The sequence below is a fragment of the Aquarana catesbeiana genome, linkage group LG01 (genome assembly GCF_042186555.1).
Source record: "Aquarana catesbeiana isolate 2022-GZ linkage group LG01, ASM4218655v1, whole genome shotgun sequence".
Taxonomy (NCBI): domain Eukaryota; kingdom Metazoa; phylum Chordata; class Amphibia; order Anura; family Ranidae; genus Aquarana; species Aquarana catesbeiana.
Genome location: NC_133324.1, coordinates 930,715,651 through 930,736,536, shown reverse-complemented (window position 1 = coordinate 930,736,536; position 20,886 = coordinate 930,715,651). Strand labels below are relative to the sequence as shown.

At 42.5% G+C, this 20,886-nt stretch overlaps 1 protein-coding gene across 4 annotated transcripts in view; it reads left to right on the top strand.

Moving 5' to 3' along the window:
* The first annotated feature begins 1,355 nt into the window (after positions 1 to 1,355).
* Positions 1,356 to 20,886, top strand: part of DYSF (dysferlin) — a 395,589-nt gene continuing 376,058 nt past the window's right edge. For 2 of the 4 annotated variants that reach the window (XM_073611050.1, XM_073611047.1), the window contains exon 1: positions 1,362 to 1,688. In XM_073611050.1, coding sequence (XP_073467151.1) covers positions 1,406 to 1,688 — 283 coding nt within the window. In that variant the 5' untranslated portion in view covers positions 1,362 to 1,405. Of the gene's footprint in view, positions 1,689 to 20,886 lie in introns of all 4 variants that reach the window. The other 2 variants (XM_073611045.1, XM_073611046.1) reach the window with 2 other exon arrangements.

Genomic DNA, 20,886 nt, shown 5'->3' with positions numbered 1-20,886 from the left:
ATACAGAGTACCTGTCACTGCCCTTGTTGTTGTTCACCCCTTGTGATAGCAATAAAGTTGATCCAAAAAAAAAAATTAGAGAGACCATGTACATTTTTAAAAAAAAAAACACTTACCGACTTTCGGTGGTTATACCAGAATGATGCCCGCAGCCACAGGCATCACCCCGGGACTGTTTTTTTTTTTTTAGAGCCAGAGTTTGTCTCTCTTGTCGCAGTGCCATATCGCCAAAAAAATGGCCTGGTCAGGAAGTGGGTAAAACCTTCCGGAGCTGAAATGGTTAAGTACTGTAGTTTGGTGCTGTCCCACAGGGGCACGCGATTTTTAAAGCGTGACATGTTTGATATCTATTTACTCGGTGTAATATCATCTTTTATATGTTACAAAAAAAAGGGGGGGGATTATATTGTGTTTGTGTGCAGTAGAATTCATTAAAGTGTATTTTTTTTCCAAAAAAAAAAAAAAAAACGCTGCACAAATATCGTGTGACGTAAAAAAAAAAGCAAAACCCCACTATTTTATTCTCTGGGGGCCACTGCTAAAAATATATGTTTGGGGGGGTTCTAAGCAATTTTCTATAAAAAAAAAAAAAAAAAAGATAATTTTTTACATGTGGGAGAGAAATGTCAGAGTTGGCCTGGGTGGGAAGTAATTAAAGAAAAAAAAAGAAAAAAAAAAAGATCAAATACCACCAAAAATAAAGCTCTATTTGTGGGGGAAAAAAAGGATGTCAATGTTTTTTTGGGTACAGCGTCGCAAGACCGCGCAATTGTCAGTTAAAATGTCGCAGTGCCGTATCGCAAAAAAAATGGCCTGATCAGGAAGTGGGTAAAACCTTCTGGAGCTGAAGTATTTAAGTATCGTAGTTTGGTGCTGTTCCACAGGGGCCACGCAATTTTTAAAGCGTGACATGTTTGATATCTATTTACTCGGTGTAATATCATCTTTTATATGTTACAAAAAAAAGGGGGGGGGGATTATATTGTGTTTGTGTGCATTCAAATTTATTAAAGTGTATCTTTTTCCCATAAAAAAAAAAAAAAAACGCTGCACAAATATCGTGTGACATAAATAAAAATTGCAAAACCCCACTATTTTATTCTCTGGGGGGCCACTTCTAAAAAAAAAAAAAATCTCAAACTGTATTGCTGTCTGCAGATGGGGCGATTCTTCATGCAGATATTCAGGGGAATCCGAGAGCAGTGAATATGAGATTCTCCTGATTCAATCAATGTCTTGCATTCTTTTTTTTATTTTTATTATTTTTTATTTTTTTATAACAGTAGATTTTATTGGACAATTCAGCATTACAGAACAATCAGTTTGCAATGTTAATGTCTTGCATTCTGCCAGTAAGAAGATCTCTGCTGTCCAGTGAGTGGGCAGACCTGAGTGTGACTCGCCCATGTGTCATTGCTCTGTCAGTGGGCAGGTTGGGGCTTTGAATAGATGCTGTGTCTCTCTGTGTGTGTGTGTCAGCAGCACTCAGTGCAGAGAGCTCAGCTGTCCGGGAGGAGAGGAGAGGAGAGGAGAAGAGAGGAGAGGAGTGGGTGCTGCCAGCAACTTGCAGCCAGGGAGGGTGCTACACCCAGCCGCAGCAATGCTTCGCGTCTTCATTCTCCACGCAGAGAATGTGCAGACCCCTGACACCGACATCAGTGACACCTACTGCTCGGTGGTCTTCCAGGGTAAGTTGTGCTGGGGGGGGGGGTATGGGCGAGCATGCTTTCTGCTCAGGCCGGGGTGGGGGCAGCAGGCATGACAGTGCGATGACAGCTGCTGGTATTTTGGGAAAGGACAGGAATATCCTTTACAAACCCCTCCAGGCCTTATTATACTCTGTGAACACGTTAGAATTCATCTTATGAAAAAAGTCTGAGGGGTTCCCAGGATTTCACTATGCCATACCCCCCACCCCCCCAGCACTGCAAGGGTTAAACGATCGTTTTGCCTACTGCAGGAGTACCGGGGGGCCACGTCCTATATCTCTCTCTAATCTTTGTGGACCAAAAATAATTGAAATAAATGAACAAATCAAATTTTAATAAATGAACTTTTTTTTTTTTTGTAATCAGCATGATAGGATTACATATAACGGATAGAGGATCACAGGAAAACACAAAAAGATCCACATCAGAGTCCCCATCAAACTGACTCTTATGTGGTAGTCCCCTTTACATGAGAGTTCTTATCAGAGTCCCCCCTTACATGAGAATCCCCATCAGAGTACCTCCTTACATCAATGGGGTGTCCCCTTCAGAGACACCCCCCTTTACATGAGAGTCCCCATCAGAGTACCTCCTTACATCAATGGGGTGTCCCCTTCAGAGACACCCCCCATTTACATGAGTCCCAATCAGAGTACCCCCTTACATCAAGGGGGTGTCCCCTTCAGAGACCCCCCCCTTACATGAGAGTCCCCATCAGAGTACCCCCTTATATCAGGGGGGTACCCCCTTACATCAGTGGGGTGTCCCCTTCAGAGACACCCCCCATTTACATGAGTCCCAATCAGAGTACCCCCTTACATCAGGGGGGTACCCCCTTACATCAAGGGGGTGTCCTCTTCAGAGACACCCCCCCTTACATGAGAGTCCCCATCAGAGTACCCCCTTACATCAGGGGGGTACCCCCTTACATCAAGGGGGTGTCCTCTTCAGAGACACCCCCCCTTACTTTAGAGTCCCCTTCAGAGTCCCCATCAAAGTCCCTCTTACATGGTAATCCCCTTTACACAAGAGTTCCCATCAGAGTCCCCCCTATTCATTAGGGTCCCCATCAGAGTCTGCCCTTACAAAAGATGACCCCCCCCCTTACATCAGGGTCCCCGTTAGAGTTTCCCTTTACATCAGAGACCCCCCTTACATCAGAGTCCCCATCAAAGTCCCTCTTACATGGTAATCACCTTTACACGAAAGTTCCCATCAGAGTCCCCCCTATTCATTAGGGTCCCCATCAGAGCCCGCCCTTAAAAAAAGAGTTCCCCCTTGCATGAGAGTCCCCATCAAAGTCCTTCCTACATGGTAGTCCCTTTTACATGAGAGTCTCCCCTTACAAAAGAGTCCCCATCAGAAACACCCTCCCCCCTTTATATCTGGGTCCCCATCAGAGTCTCCCCTTACATCAGGGTCACCATCAGAGTCCCTCCTTAGATAAGAGTCCCCTTCTGATTTTCCTCTCCTACATAGTTACATAGTTATAAAAATAAATAGATAAATAAATAAGAAATAATATCAAACAATCCCATATACACAATCCTATACCCACAGTATAAGATTGGATATATCCCCTTTATGTGAAAGTCTTCCTTTACATGAGAGTCCCCATCAGAATCCCCCCTTACATCAGGGTCCCAATCAGAATCTCCCCTTACATCAGGGTCCCAATCAGAGTCCTCCCTTACATGAGAGTTCACTTCAGATTCCCCTTCTGATTTTCCTCTCCTACATGATAGTCCCCTTTATGTGAAAGTCTTCCTTTACATGAGAGTCCCCATCAGGGTCCCTGTTAGAGTTTCCCTTTACATCAGAGACCCCATCAGAGACTCCCCTTACATGAGAGTCCCCATCAGAATCCCCCCTTACATTAGCGTCCCTATCAGAATCTCCCCTTACATGAGAGCCCCCATCAGAATCCTCCCTTATATCAGCGTCCCCATCAGAACACCCCTTACATCAGGGTCCTCATCAGAGTCCCCCCTTACATGAGAGTCCCCTTCAGAGTCCCCTTCTGATTTTCCTCTCCTACATGATAGTCCCCTTTATGTGAAAGTCTTAATTTACATGAGGGTCTCCATCAGAATCCCCCCTTACATCAGGGTCCCTGTTAGAGATTCTCTTTACATCAGAGTCCCCATCAGAGACCCCCCTTACATCAGGGTCCTCATCAAAATCTCTCCTTACATCAGGGTTCCCATCAGAGTCCACCCTTACACGAGAGTCCCCATCAGTCTCCCCTTCTGATTTTCCCCTCCTACATGGGAGTTCCCTTTATGTGAAAGTCTTCCCTTACATGAGAGTCCCCATCAGAATCTCCTCTTACATCAGGGTCCCTGTTAGAGTTTCCCTTTACATCAGAGACCCCATCAGAGTTTCCCCTTACATCAGAGACCCCATCAGAGTTTCCCCTTACATCAGAGACCCCATCAGAGTTTCCCCTTACATCAGAGACCCCATCGGAGTTTCCCCTTACATCAGAGACCCCATCGGAGTTTCCCCTTACATCAGAGACCCCATCGGAGTTTCCCCTTACATCAGAGAACCCATCGGAGTTTCCCCTTACATCAGAGACCCCATCAGAGTTTCCCCTTACATCAGAGACCCCATCAGAGTTTCCCCTTACATCAGAGACCCCATCGGAGTTTCCCCTTACATCAGAGAACCCATCGGAGTTTCCCCTTACATCAGCGAACCCATCAGAGTTTCCCCTTACATCAGAGACCCCATCAGAGTTTCCCCTTACATCAGAGAACCCATCAAAGTCCCTCTTACTGTACATGGTACTCCCCTTTATGTAAGAGTCCTCCCTTACATAAGAGTCCCCATCAGTGTTTCCCCTTACATCAGAGTTCTCGTCAGAGACCCCCCTTACACGAGAGTCCTCATCAGAGTCCCATCTTACATTAGAAGGCCAGATATAATCTTGCATCAGGCCAGATTTGGCCCCCAGACCATAGTTTGGAGACCCCTGGTCTATGGGGTAAAGAACAAAGTTAAATAACTTATTCTTCTCTCCTGCAGGCGTCTTCCTTGCCATGATATGACTAGTCCACTTTTGCTGCTCTATAGTGTTGCACCTCTCAGACAATATCACATACAATGCAAGGGTCAAATTTCAAGCTCATCCCACATGTTACAATCTGATTGTATGCTTTCTGTTAGATCTACCAACAAGGATATGGGGCAAGGGCCTGCCTGATTGTATACAGATTGGATGGTTGAGGTAGGTCCTCATAGTGGGGAGGATACCTGCAAAACAATAAAGAACAGGATTCTCTGCATTATAGAATTGTAGATCAAAGTGGAGGAATCGACTTAATGTGTCAGAAGACATCAGAGTAACAATAAAAGTAAATTAAAAGTAACTCCAGTTATTCTAACTTCAGTTATTATAATATATATATAATCATACAGTTATAGTAATTATAATTCCAGTTCACCGCACAGAAACAACAGCGAAAATCTCACTATTTCTATATTTTTAATCTATTGTTTTTTTATTTTTCTTTATTTAACCAAATATATTCAAATCTTAAGATTATTTTTCAGCTGTTCCATTCCTAACGTTAGTATGCAAGACAAGATCCTGGCACACGCCCTTTTGACAATAATCAGACGCTCGGTTGGCCAACAATCGTACCGTGTGTACGAGGCTTTAGCAGTAGATTTAATAAATCTGGAGAATGCAAAATCTGGTGCAGCTCTGATTAGTAACCAATCAGCTTTCAGGTTTTTTTTTTTGTCAAAGCTTAACCACTTCAGCCCCGGAAGATTTGGCTGCTCAATGACCAGACCATGTTTTGCGATTCGGCACTACGTCGCTTTAACTGACAATTGTGCAGTCGTGCAACGCTGTACCCAAACAAAATCGATGTGCTTTTTTTTCCCCCACAAATAGAGCTTTCTTTTGGTGGTATTTGATCGCCTCTGCCGTTTTTATTTTTTGTGCTATAAACAAAAAAAGAGCAACAATTTTGGAAAAAAAAAACACATTATCTTTTACTTTTTGCAATAATAAATATTCCACATTGTTTTCAAAAAAACAAATTTTTTCCTCAGTTTAGGCCGATATGTATACTTCTACACGTTTTTGGTAAAAAAAAAAAAAAAAAAAATCGCAATAAGCGTATATTGATTGGTTTGCACAAAAGTTATAGTGTCTACAAAATAGGGGATAGATTTATGGCATTTTTATTATTATTTTTTTTTTTTACTAGTAATGGCGGCGATCTGTGATTTTTATCAGGACTGCGATATTGCGGCGGACACATCGGACACTTTTGACACATTTAACTTTAATTTTTACATCTAAAAATGCACTGATTACTGTGTAAATGTCACTGGCAGTGAAGGGGTTAACACTAGGGGGCGATCAAGGGGTTAAGTGTGTTCCCTATGTGTGTTCTAACTGTAGGGGGGAGGGGACTGTCTAGGAGGAGAGAGAGATCGGTGTTCATAGTACTTAGTATGAACACACAATCTGTCTCTACTCCCCTGAAAGAACTGGGATTTGTGTGTTGATCTCGGGTCTCAGTGTGTCACAAGCGGTCGCAGGAGACCGGTGGTCATCGCGCCCACACCGGGCACTCGCATCGGCTCCGGGCACACGCTGCGGGTGAGTGCAGGCGCCCCTAGTGGCCAAAAGGTGAAGTGACGTAAGGTAACGTGGTTTCGCCCAGCCGTGCCATTCTGCCGCAGGAAAACTTCGTGATAAAACCCAGAAGCTCGTTGGTTTCTATGCAGAGGTGAGCCTGATTTTGCACTTTTACTTTAAGTAAATAAACCCCATTGTGTACTTAAAAGTGGGGTATGCCTGTTTAATCTAACTCTATGTCCGCTTGGATGGTGGGGCTTGAAACTGGACTCAGGGGTGTGGCCACAAAATTCTGCGCAAGCGCAGATCGCCCCAGTGGCATATGGCGGCGTTGCGCATGCGCAGTCCTGCGGGTAGTCAAATGTGATGGGTCATCATATGTGACGAAACACCAGGTTTAAAATTCCTTAATACAACACTAGGGGGCGATAACCTCTCATTTAGTACTCATCCTAAAAGATTTTAGCAAGTGCACTGGGATGGTCTTTCTCCTGATCTCCAGCACAGAAGCAAGTTAGGGTCTGCAAAAGGAATTTTTTTGCTACACTCGGCAATATAAAGCTGATTTGCATTGAATTTTTTTTTCTTCTTCTTTCCATTGTCTCCTTTTTTATATATATATATATATATATATACCCTCTGCAAAACTGCAGGTTCACTTTAAAACACTCTGGCAGCAAGCAGTAATATAACCCTCATCCAGCTGAACCACCAAGCCGCCAACGCACAGAGCCATATAATGTGACCGTGGTCGGTGGTATTCTCTGTATATCAGGCTGTGTCCACAGTCTCTTCCAGGCAGAGTCATGGTGTGGAGGAGGGGGAGGATATTTATAACACAAGGTGCATCAGCTGCATTCAGATCATTGCTGAGCAGTACAGTCACCAGCTGGGCAAACCCCCCCCCACACTCCAGTATAACACATAGATCTACAATATATCTCATTTTCCATTTAGGGCCCATTTAGACTTGTTAGCTGTGTTATCGCACGTGTTACTGCAACGCGAGGCAATGCAGGCTTCACGCGTTGCTGGGCCATTCAGTTTTGGATAAAGACGGCTACTAGACATGTGCACTGCCGAAAAATATGTTCGTTTTCGTTTCATCTAGTTTTTTTTTTTTTTTCGTTTTTCGGGTAATTTGCTATGATCGCAATTCGTAAATTCGAAAATTCATAATTCGCAAATTCGTAAATTTCGAAGATTCAAAAATCCGAAAAATTCAAAAAAAAATCCAAAAATCAGAAAGAAAATCAGAAAATTCAACTAACTTACTAACAATAACTAACTATTAAATTATAGGTATTGGAATTTCCTTTCAAATTTGGCTGTTATGCCGCGTACACACGGGCGGACTTTTCGACCGGACTGGTCCGACGGACCGAGTCTGGTGGACAATTCGGCCGTGTGTGGGCTTCATCGGACCTGCAGCGGACTTTTTCGGTCAAACATCTGACGGACCTTAGATTTGGAACATGTTTCAAATCTTTCCGACGGACTCGAGTCCGGTCGAAAAGTCCGTCTGTATGCCTGACGGACTTTAGATTTGGAACGTTTCAAATCTTTCCGACGGACTCGAATCCGGTCGAAAAGTCTCCCTAGTCCGACAGACGAAAACTGACAGCTATTGGCTACTGGCTATCAACTTCCTTATTTTAGTCCGGTCGTACGTCATCACGTACGAATCCGTCGGACTTTGGTGTGATCGTGTGTAGGCAAGTCCGTTTGTTCGGAAAGTCCGTCGGAAGTCCGCTGAAAGTCTGTCGGATAGACCGTCGGACCAGTCTGGTCGAAAAGTCCGCCCGTGTGTATGCGGCATTAGTGAACGGAAGGAATACGAATTTATCCGAAGTTACGAATTAACCCGAAAATAACGAATGCTGCATCTAAACAAATGGAACGAAACAAATCAATAAAAAATAATATTAAAAAAAAGGTTTTTTTTTTATTGTTATTTATTATTATGAATTAGTTACGGTCATATACGTTTAGATACGGCATTCGTTATATCGGATAATTCGTAACTTCGGGTAAATCCGTAATTATTACGTTCACTAACAGCCAAATTTGAAAGGAAATTCCAATACCTATAATTTAATAGTTAGTTATCATTTCCGATTTTTTCGAATTTTCGGATTTTTCTAATTTACAATTTACGAATTTTCGAATTTACGAATATTCAGAAATATTTGTTAAACAGGTTTTCGTTAATTTGGATGTTTCCGAATTAACGATTTTTTGAAAATAGTTAAAAAAACGAATTCGGAACTAAACGAATTGCATATGTCTAACGGATACCTTACTTGTTCATGTTTGCAACCCATTGGGGAGATTCCTTCTAATTCCTGTCCTGTAGACATAAAAAAAAGTTTCATAAAATCTGTAAGAGCCCATTCGTTCCTCCCAAGGCCTCCTGCTCTCTAGCTCCCTCTTCACCTTCTCCCACACTCGCCTCCAGGACTTCTCCCGAGCCGCTCCCATCCTTTGGAGTTCCCTACCCCAATCTGTCTATCTCCAACTCTATCCACTTTTTCAGAGAAGCCTATCCTGCCTCCACCTAACAACTGTACTTTAATTTTCTTCATCAACTCATCCCCCCACAGTTATTACCTTTTGTATCACTTGACCCTCCCTCCTAGATTGTAAACTCTAATGAGCAGGGCCTTCTGATTCTGCCTTGTATTGAATTGTATTGTAATTGTACTGTCTTGCCCTAATGATGTAAAGCGCTGCGCAAACTGTTGGCGCTATATAAATCCTGAATAATAATAAAAATAATTTACACACATGATTTTAGGAATGCCATGTCACATGCATTGCTGTTTTTGGCCTTTAATTTAAAGCTGAACGCCAACTTTCTTTTCACTAGCACTGAATAGAATGATCAGTCCCAGCACAGATCAGACCCATAGCTCACAACTGTCCCTGATTTCGAGGGACTGTCCCTAATTTGGAGCAATGTCCTTCTTTCCTCCTCATTTGTCCCTCATTTTCATCTGGTCTATATAGTTGTATATAAAATGCACTTTTTATCTTTCAAATAGTGTTTCCTAAACCTAAACATCCAATTTCTAAATGACTGCATTTGTAAATGTCAAAAGCCAGTATAAAGGAATAGTAGTGGTAAAAAAGCACTTGTGTGTATAACTAGTCATTTTTTTTTGTATAATTTTTCTTTAAGGGGGCGTGGCAGGGGGTGCGTCCTATGCCTACATACTTTTGTTAATAGGTGTCCCTCATTCCCATCTCAAAAAGTTGGGAGGTATGCATAACTCTGTACCATGTTGCTCTGTGGTCTGCAGATCCTCTGGTATTCTGGGTTTAGTTGTGGCTTTGTACCATTTGACATCCTGTTTAGTCTGTATGTAGACAGAATGCCTTCCATAGCCACTTCCTACTCAATCTCTAGCCCAGAACACACCCCTCTAACCCCACATCCAAGTCGAAAGGAGTGTCCATACTACTTTCTGGTAAGCTACCGTGGCACTGTCAGGCAGTAGTCAAAGACCCGGATGGACTCTTTGTGTTCCTTAAGGGACTTGTGGGGGAGGTCCAACTTACACTAGCAACACTGTATGTTCCCAATGACCACCAGGGCAGATTCCTCAAACACACACTAGACAAATTACTAGAGTTCAGAGAAGGCCAACTGATCTTAGGCGGGGACTTTAATGTCCCACTGATCCCCTCCTCAGACCCCTCCACAGGCACCTCCTCCGTCCCTCCAGCGCACAGGAAACGAATAGCACAAGCCCTTCACACTGCTCAATTAATTGACGTGTGGCGCCTGCAACACTCGGGAGAGCGGGTTTATACATTCTACTCCTCACCACATAAGTTGTATACCAGGATAGACTTCTTTATGATACCTCACGATCAGTTACATCTAATGAGCAACACTACCATAGGCCAGATTACATGGTCGGACCATGCCCCCATCTCCCTTACGTACACCCTCTCCGAAAGCCCCTCGCCCAGATCCCTATCCTGGCGTCCGAACGAGAGCCTTCTGCAAATCCCTGAAGTTCTTACGGACGTGACTAAGAAAATGACCCTTTACTTTCAGGAAAATGACACACAAGACTGTGACCCTGGTACACTGTGGGAGGCCCACAAATCTGTCCTCCGAGGGGTTCTTATTAAACACGGTGTGTGTGTTAAGAGGGAACGGAATGAACAATTTGCCGGCTTACTCTCCAAACTAGCCTCCGTGGAAGCACATCACAAACACGCTCCCTCACAGACATTAGAGACTGAATTGAGGATACTACGTACACAGATAACAAACTTGTTACACTATAAGGCCAAAGTGGTGCTACAATTCTGTTGCAAGATGACGTATAAATCGGGTGACAAATGTGGGAAAACAGCCAGATCGGTCAAAGAGTTGAAATCTGTGGCCTACATCCCTCAGATAACTTGCCCCAACGGGCAGAAAGCCACGATCCCAGCACAAATCTCGCAGGGGTTCGGCGACTTTTATTCCGACCTCTACAACCTACCGAGTGCTCAGTCTAATCATGCTGATATAGAGAAATACATCACGACCTCCCAACTCCTGTCACTCCCAACAGAGATACAGGAGGAACTAAACAAACCGATCACCTTGGAGGAGTTGCAAATAGCGTTAGGCTCTATGAAATTGGGTAAAGCCCCGGGCCCAGATGGGTATACCAACCAATATTTTAAGACCTTCCTCCCAATACTAGGCCCGCGGATGGTGACATTTTTTAATGCACTTGGATCAGATGCCACTTTTCCTAGAGACACCCTGAGAGCCCACATCTCCCTGATTCATAAAGAAGGGAAAGATTAGATTGTAAGCTCTAACGATTAGGGCCCTCTGATCCCTCCTGTATTGATTTGTTTTGTAAGTGTACAGTCTGCCCTCATGTTGTAAAGCGCTGCGCAAACTGTTGGTGCTATATAAATCCTGTATAATAATAATAATAATAATAATCCGGGTCTGCGCGGGAGTTACAGGCCCATCTCCCTCTTAAACATAGACTTGAAACTGTTCACGAAAATCCTAGCCACTAGACTGGCACAACATCTCCAAGCCCTAATACACCTCGATCAGGTTGGATTCATCCCTACTAGAGAGGCAAGGGACAACACCGTTAAGGTGCTTAACCTCCTTCAGGTAGCTGACACCACTGGGACCCCCTGTGTATTTGTGAACACTGATGCCGAAAAGGCTTTTTATCGGGTGAATTGGAACTTTATGTTCTCTGTCCTCCGCCACATTGGCTTGGGGGATAAGATGATGGGGTGGATAGGCAAGATATACTCAAACCCTACAGCTCAGGTAAAAGCAAATGGAGTACTCTCGGCCCTGTTCTCCATCGGGAATGGAACAAGGCAGGGATGCCCTTTATCCCCCCTCTTCTTCGCCCTTTGCCTAGAGCCGTTGCTCTGCACGATAAGACTAAGCCCAGATATAACAGGGCTCCAGGTGGGTAAATCTCATTGTAAAATATCAGCTTATGCAGGTGAACTACTATTCTCCCTGACAAACCCCAGGATCTCCTTACCAAACCTCCTTCGGGAATTCGAGGTATATGGGGCAGTCTCTCATTTGAAAATAAACTTTTCCGAGTCAGAAGTGATGGGCGTTGCAGTCCCTCCCCACATCTTGCTTACCTTGCAAACCAATTTTCGCTTTAAATGGACTAACACGACACTAAAATATCTTGGTACGTACATCCCACCCGACATATCACGCACATTTGACCTCAATCCCCCCCCGCTAACCAAGACACGTATCTTACTAGAGAAGTGGCACACAGGCCTCCACTCCTGGTTTGACAGATGCAACCTCATCAAAATGAGCATTTTACCCAAATTCCTTTATCTTATTCAAGCCCTGCCCATACAGATACAGATACCATCCTCCTTTTTCAAACAGGTACAGGAACTTTTTACCAGATTCGTCTGGGCACATAAAAAACCCAGACTTCATTGAACACAAATTACGCTCCCCAAGCAAAACGGAGCTCTGCCTGACATCTGACAGTACTATCTGGCCTCTCACCTGGGCGGCATACTTGACTGGAGGCGAAACGAGACATCCAAACTCTGGGTACAAATTGAACAGTCTCAAACCCACATACCATTAAAGTGTACGCTGTGGTGTTACAACGACTTGCCCCCGGGGTTGAAATCACACCCGCTAATAGGCACCACTCTGAGACACTGCCATCTAGTCGTCAATCAAGCGTCCTTCACGTCCAGAAACTCTCCATTATTCCCAATACTCAGCCTCCCGAATTTTGAGCCAGGTTTACACCCTGCGGAGTACCCCACACTAAGAAGCTCTGACTGTGAACATGCAGCTAAATTTGTCATCAGTGGGAAATGGCCATCAATTTTAGAATTGACTGAGGCGACGGGAACCTTCCAACTCCCCTTCTGGAAAGCAATTGCACCACTTCCTTCACTCCATTCCTGGCCCCCAACACTTCGCATGTCAGCTCACAACGTTCCAGGACCTCTGTTCGGGTACTGTCCCATTAGCCCACATATTGTCCCAAACATTCACCTTGCTAAATACTCCAAAGGAACAACCACAGCTACCCTGCCTGACTAGATGGGAGAGAGACCTAAACTGTGCACGTTCTCAGCAGTACAAAAGCAGCGTATCATTAATTTTGCTCTCAAATCTTCCTTGCGTACTAAAACACAAGAGACAAATTTTATATTGCTCTCCCGTTGGTACCTGACACCTTCTGGACTACACAGATGCTTCCCCTCTGCCTCGAACCATTGCTGTCTCCGTGGGGAGGAAGAGGGGTCATTGCTACATATTTTCTGGTCCTGCCCCATGTTGAAAAACTTTTGGGGAGTAGTCCGCCGCATCATGCAGGAGTTTACGGAATATAACATTCCGGATGATGCCGCATTCTTCCTCTTACACCATTCAAAGATCCCAACCAAAACATACAAGAAATCACTAATACGTCACTTGCTTAATGCCGAAAAGGTGTGCATACCCCTCTATTGGAAGCAACAGCCCCCCCCTGACCATTGCACATTGGCTGAGAAAAGTGGAGGAAGTAAACAGAATGGAGGATTTAATCCTCACTGCACAACACAGACGGGAGACTTATACGAAGACCTGGAATATATGGAATGTCTTTATCTATTCTAATGAAGGGCAACATCTTCTGGGGTCATAGATCATCCATGTTTTTGCCTTGAGTTCATATCCTTCGGTTACCGCCATGTCTTTCCCCTCCCTTTCTCTGTCCCCTTCCCTCACCCCCTCCTGGAGTGTTCCCTTTCCCTTATACTATTCTACCCTACAACCAAATAGCACCCTTGGTTTTTTCCTTTTTTTTTTTTTCTTTTTAACCACTTGGCGTCCGCGCTATAGCCGAATGACGGCCACAGTGCGGATGTGAATTGCCCTTTGCACTTTCCCCGTGCTCGCCCTACGCTCCCTGTACGCTGTGATCACCGAGTCACTGAGACTCAGGTGATCATGGATCCGAGTAAGGTGCCGATCTCGGCCCCTTACCACGTGATCAGCTGTCAGCCAATTACAGCTGATTACATGATGTAAACAATTGGTAATCGTTTTTTTCAGCGCGAGGAGAAAAAAAGCCGATCACCGGCTTATGTGCAAGGGACACCGGTCCTGAGGAGAAAGAGGCAATTCTGCCTCATCTGTGCCCACCAGTACCCCCTGCCAGTGCCACCTGCCATTGCCACCTGCCAGTGCCCACAGTGCCCACCAGTGCCACCTATCAATGCCCATGAGTGCCACCTATCAATGCCCACAAGTGCCACCTATCAATGCCCACCAGTGGTGTCACCTAGCAGTGCTGCCTATCAGTGTAACCAACCAGTGCCAATCAGTGCCCATTATTGCCACCCATCAGTGCCCATCACTGCCACCTATCGGTGCCCATCAGTGCCGCCTCATCAGCGTACATCAATGAAGGAGAAAAATTACCTGTCTGCAAAATTTTATAGTAAAATATAAAAAAAATAACATTTTTTTTTTAAATTTGGTCTTCTTAAATTTTTTTAACAAAAAATAAAAAAAAAACGCAGAGGCGATCAAATACCACCAAAAGAAAGCTCTATTTGTGGGAAAAAATGATAAAAATGTCATTTGGGTACAGTGTTGTATGACCGCGCAATTGTCATTCAAAGCGCTGAAGGCTGAAAATTGGTCTGGACAGGAAGGGGGTTTAAGTGCCCGGTAAGCAAGTGGTTAAGAAAAGGTAAAAAAACAAAGGGGGGGGGGGTGCCCTTTACCTCCTGACATTTTCACGGAAATTGATGTCTGTGAATGTGAACCTCTTTGGAGACGAACACTTGGCCTATTGTCTCGTGCTAACATGTAAGCTGTAATGTAATGTAATTTGCAATTACCTTAGGCATTGTATATAGACTATGTAACTTTGGCAATGTTCACACTCTTTTCTGTAATGTGGGGGCTTCGCCCTTTTTTGGTGTTTAATAAAACTTATATTTGAAAAAAAAAAAGCAGATGAAGCAGACCGTTACCTTCTTCAATAAGTACCGTTTCTGCAATCTTCTACTTCCCCCTTCCTATGTTACACAATCGGACATTTAAACATACTAAACACACATTGTATAATTTACATCGTCCCTTCTATTTCTGTATATGGATGATGCCTCTGAAATTATTTTAATAATCAAAAAAAGTACCTTTTTTCCTAATGGATATCCAGCTGTCACATGACCCAGATCTCTCCCAGCCGGTCTGCAGGGAAACATAAGCAGTAGGAGCTTCTAGTCCTCTGCTGCTGGTCACATGTTAAAAAATAAAAAATAAATAAACAGCCTTTGGAATACAGAATAATAATAAAAAAAAATAATAACAATAAACTGTTTTAAATTGTCATACAAATATATATTTGAAATCAAATCTTTATTTTTTTTTGGGGGCTATAACATGGTGTGGGTGGCAGTCACAGGCTGTGTCACACTCCTCCAGCTTGTGCCTTAGAATAACAGGCAGGTGAAGCCTCCATTAATCTACATGTAATATTCCACCTTTATTGTGTTTAGTTGGTTAGTGGAGGAGGAGGAGGGATGGGGTGGGCTGTCATTTAGCACTGAGTATACACCCACATGTGTGACTCTATAGCAGTGATGGTGAACCTTAGCACCCCAGCTGTTTTGGAACTACATTTCCCATGATGCACAACTACACTGCAGAGTGCATGAGCATCATGGGAAATGTAGTTCCAAAAACACCTGGGGTGCCAAGGTTCGCCATCGCTGCTCTATAGAGTCACATGGGCTGCTGAGATGTGATAGGGAGGAAATGCTCAGCATAGAAACTCTCTGAAAACTGAGCATGTGCAGGGTTGACACCGCAGCTGCAAAAACCCCAAGCTGAGGACATGAACAGAAGGGGGAGATAGAGAGCAGCAGGATCAACCAGGTGTTTTGCAGAATACAGAAAACAAATCTCCTAGTGACTGAGCGAGTATGGACAGCATGTAATACACCATTTATTGACAGTTTTTTTATGATGTGGGTTTAATGACACTTGAACATTTTAGCAGGATCCTTCCCCACACTTTTGGCTTTGTGGCCCAGAGAAAAATGGCTCTATATCCTCTACAAAAGCCTCCTGGGATACTCATAGTCCTGGGAGCCCTCGTAGTTAGCTGTTGGGCTGTCGGGTAAATTTAGTTCTTTTTGTTCTCCTCTGTAATCAGTGGAGCAGCGGCTGTTTGTTTTGGGTTGATCAGGTTCTCACAGGCTGCACGTCTGATTGCTTCTCCCTGCTTTATGGAAAGCTACTGACAATAGGAGTGGAGCAGTCTAAGTGAGCAGTCTGAATATTTATGAGGTTCCTGCCAATCCCTGGGGAGGTGTGCTCAGAAGGTGGCCAGAGAGAACATAAATAGCCTGGGGTTGGATCAGTCATGGTTCTTGTCCAGTAGGAGAAGCACCTAGCCTGGAGGGCAGCCTCCCTCCCAGGCAACCCAGCACCTCTGTCAAGAGCTCATTAAGGCCCAAGCTACCCAAAGGCTGGGGGAACCTACTCTCTGAGGGATTTCAAGCTAAGGAAGGGGGAGTTCACCTAGGATCCAGTCCGGCGAGTCCACTAAGCAACTGTCTGCCTGTCTTTGAGGGAGGCATCCAAGTACCCAGGGACCTATGAGTACCGACCTGAGAGAAGGATCTAGGTAAATGCTACTGTTGTTAACCTCCTGGTGCACAAGGACTGAGGTTTGCCTAGTTTGGGACAATGTATTGGTGTCCCAGTGCTGCCCATTCCCAGAGCCATTGCTAAGGAACTTTTCTAAGGAGTATCCATAGAAGAAGAAGGAGCATCCTCTTGCTACTGTTCTACACTGTGGAGTATCCCACAGCTCCTTATGCCCTATCCATGTTATACTGAAATACGCTTTAACCGGTTCCCGACCGGCTCACGTAGATATACTGCGGCACAATGGCTCTCCTGGGCGAAATCCCGTATGGGTACGTCCTTCCCCTTAGTGGCCACCAGAGGGTATGACGGGGGACCCGATGCACGTGGCCGGCGGGCGCGATCGCGTGCATGAGCGCCAGCACAGGGATTTGTGTGTGTAAACCCATAAATCCCTGTGCCGTCAGGGGAGAGGAGACAAGTCATTTGTTCATACTAAGTAGGAACAATGGTATGTCTCCTCACATCCCCACACAGTTAGAACACGCTGAGGGAACACACATTTAACCCCTTGATCGCCCCCTAGTGTTAACCCCTTCCCTACCAGTGACATTTACACAGTAATCAGTGCATCTTAATAGCACTGATCGCTGTATAAGTGTCAGTGGTCCCAAAAATGTGTCAAAAGTGTCCGATCTGTCCGCCGGAATGTCGCAATACCGCTAAAAATCGCAGATCACCACCATTACTAGTAAAAAAAAAGAATAAAAATGCCATAAATCTTTCCCATAGTTTGTAGATGTTATAACTTTTGCACAAACCAATCAATATACGCTTATTTCGATTTTTCTACCAAAAACATGTAGAAGAATATACAGTATCTTGCAAAAGCGAGTACACCCCTCACATTTTTGTAAATATTTTATTCTATCTTTTCATGTGACAACACTGAAGAAATGACACTTTGCTACAATGTAAAGTAGTGAGTGTACAGCTTGTATAACAGTGTAAATTTGCTGTTCCCTCAAAATAACTCAACACACAGCCATTAATGTCTAAACCGCTGGCAACAAAAGTAAGTACACCCCTAAGTGAAAATGTCCAAATTGGGCCCAAAGTGTCAATATTTTGTGTGTCTACCATTATCTTCCAGCACCCTCCATAAAGAGGACCTGTCACGGCCCATGCTGTCACAAGGGATCTTGTTTTTCTCTTTTGATAGCAATAAAGTTAATAAAAAAAAGAAAGTGTAAAAAAAAATAAAAATAAAAAATAAATTTTTGTATAAAAATAAATAATAAAATATATATGAAAAAACATTTAAAGCTTCCTCGTCCTGCCTTGCTTACGCGCTAATGCGAACGCATACTCCATTACTCCCGCACACCTATGTAAACAGTAATCGCACCACGCATGTGAGGTTTTGTTGCGAACGTCAGAGCCAGAGCAATACTTTTAGCACCAGACCTCCATGTATCTCTAAACTGGTAACCTGTAAAGGCCTTTAAAGCGTCGCCTATGGAGAATTTTTTAGCGACGTAGTTTGCCGCCATTCCACGGGCAATTTTAAAGCGTGACATGTTAGGTATCTATTTACTCAGTGTAACATCATCTTTCCCCATTATACAAAAAAAATGGGGTTAACTTTAGTGTTTTTTTGTTGTTTTTTTTGATTCATGAAAGTGTTTTTTTTTTTTTTCAAACAAAATTGCGTTTGAAAATCTGCTGTGTGACATCAAAAAATTGCAACACCCACCATTTTATTCTATAGGGCCTCTGCTAAAAAAATATATATAATGTTTGGGGGTTCTGAGTCAATTTCTAGCTAGAAAAAGTCGATTTTTACAGGTAGGAGCGAAGTGTCAGAATTGGCCTGGGTGGCAATCTATTTTTGCTTATTTGCACATTTTTTGCATTATTTGCAGTACTGGTGTTTTTGGCTACAATACCCAGTAGGGGTACTATTAATATTACTATTACTGTTACTAGTACTATTACTATTTTAATGTTGGAATGTGATAAGACATAAGATTATTATTTTTATTTGTGTTATTTTGCACCCCTTGATGTGAAGTTTGTTGCAGCACTGGCACTTTGAGTACAAACTCAGTAGATAATGAATTATTATTATTCACGTTATTCAATATTCACCTTGAGAGATCAGACACATGTAATATTAATGTTTGCAATTCTTTATGTAGTTTTAAATATCCTTTTAGTTTTTTAGTTAATGACACTGGCTGGGAAGGGGTTAACATCAAAGGGTTAACTGTGTGCCTAGCTGGTGTTCTACTGTAGTGTGGGGGAGGTGCTTGGACTGGTGGAAGGCATAGATCCATGTCCCTGCTTCGCGAGAACACAGGACCCATGCCTTCCTTACTGACAGAACAGCAATCTGCCTTGTTTACATAGGCAGTAGAGGTGTGCAATTCGTTTAGTTGCAAATTCATTTTTTGACGAAATTCGACAAATTCGGAAATATTGGAATTAACGAAAACCTGTTTAACAAATTTTTCCGAAAAAAAATGAACATTCGAAAATTCTGAAATTTGAAAATTTGGAAACCCGAAGATTCAAAAAAAGAACGAAAATCCGAAATAATAACTAACTAATAATAATAACTACATAAAAAGGGAGTATGGGACTTTAAATGTGGCAATTGACTTGTGGAGGTAGAGTATATAGTAATCATTTATTATTTGTAACATTAGAATAAAAGTATTTTCATATATATACATGCACAATGGCATAAACATAATGGATACATATACATTAGCTTGGAAGCACATAAAAGATAGTAAATGTTAATAAATATAATACAAGAGGTTTCATATTAGCAGGCATTAGTACATCATATGCAAAAGAGCTGCTATAAGATAGGTACACATATACATTGATAATTACATAGTACTCAATGAATTTTAGATGTATAAAAAGTATATATGGGCCATTAAGTAAGTAATGAGCCAGACTTGTCTGAGCACCCCATGGAAACTCGACGCGTTTCATGGCTACATGCCATTCATCAGGAGTTGGGTACAGAAGTAAACTGTAAATATAAATAAATATGTAATGTTAGCAAATATGTTCTACCCCTTTAAAGGGAGAAAAGACCTCATGGGGAAAGAGAGATCTATACTCACAGGTCGGCTGGAGCACTGTGCTTGGCTGGCATCGAGGAGCATGGGACCCCGAATGGTTGTCTGTTCCGGAGCTGAGGCCAGGAACCCCACCACAGCCAAGAAAACCTCCACATAACATGCCCAATTGCTGGAACACATTCCACATGTGTGGGGATGATTGTAAGTGTGGTGTTCTGAAAAAAATGTATAAAAATGAGAAAAATGTGTGTAGAAACAGTGAAAAAAAAAGGGGAAAAAGTGAAAAAATGTGAAAAGTGAAAAAACATGATGATGAGTGTTTGAGAGTAAAAAAAAAAAATAATAATAATAATAACTGTTACTAACTATTAAATTATAGGTATTGGAATTTCCTTTCAATATTGGCTGTTGGTGAACGTAACGAGTACGAATTTATCCGAAGTTCCGAATTATCCAAAGTAACGAATGCCGCATCTAAACGAATGGAACTAATTAATAATAATAAATAATGATTGTAATAATAATAAAAACTCGAAAATTTGGAAATCCAAAGATTCAAAAATTCTAAATTCGAAAATTCAAAAATTCAAAAGAACGAAAATCCGAAATAATAACTAACTAATAATAATTACTATCACTAACTATTAAATTGTAGGTATTGGAATTTCCTTTCAAATTTGGCTGTTGGTGAGCGTAACGAATACGAATTTATCCGAAGTTACGAATGATCCAAAATAACGAATGCCGCATCTAAACGAATGGAACTAATTATTAATAATAAATAATGATTATAACAATAATAATAAAAACTTTTTATTATTGGAAATAATGGAACGTAACAAATTATTAATAATAATCATCATAATAATAAAAACTTTTTATTTTTATTATAATTGTTATTAATTCATCACGTTCTATTCTTTTAGATGCGGCTTTCGTTATTTCCACCCCCATCAAATCATTCTTTGCAGCTATTACCTTTTGTACCACCACCCCCTTCCTTTAGAATGTAAGCTCTACAAGCAGGGCCCTCCTGTACCTTTTGTATTGAACTGTACTGTAATTGTGCTGTCCCCCTTATACATTGTAAAGCGCTGCGTAAACTGTTGGCGCTATATAAATCTCGTATAATAATAATAATAATTTCGGATACTTAATTTGTAACTTCGGATAAATTCGTATTTGTTACGTTCACTAACAGACAAATTTGAAAGGAAATTCCAATACCTATAATTTAATAGTCAGTTATTATTAGTTAGTTATTCTTTCAGATTTTTGAATTTTCGGATTTTCGTTCTTTCGAATTTTCGGATTTTTCTTCTCATTTTCGGA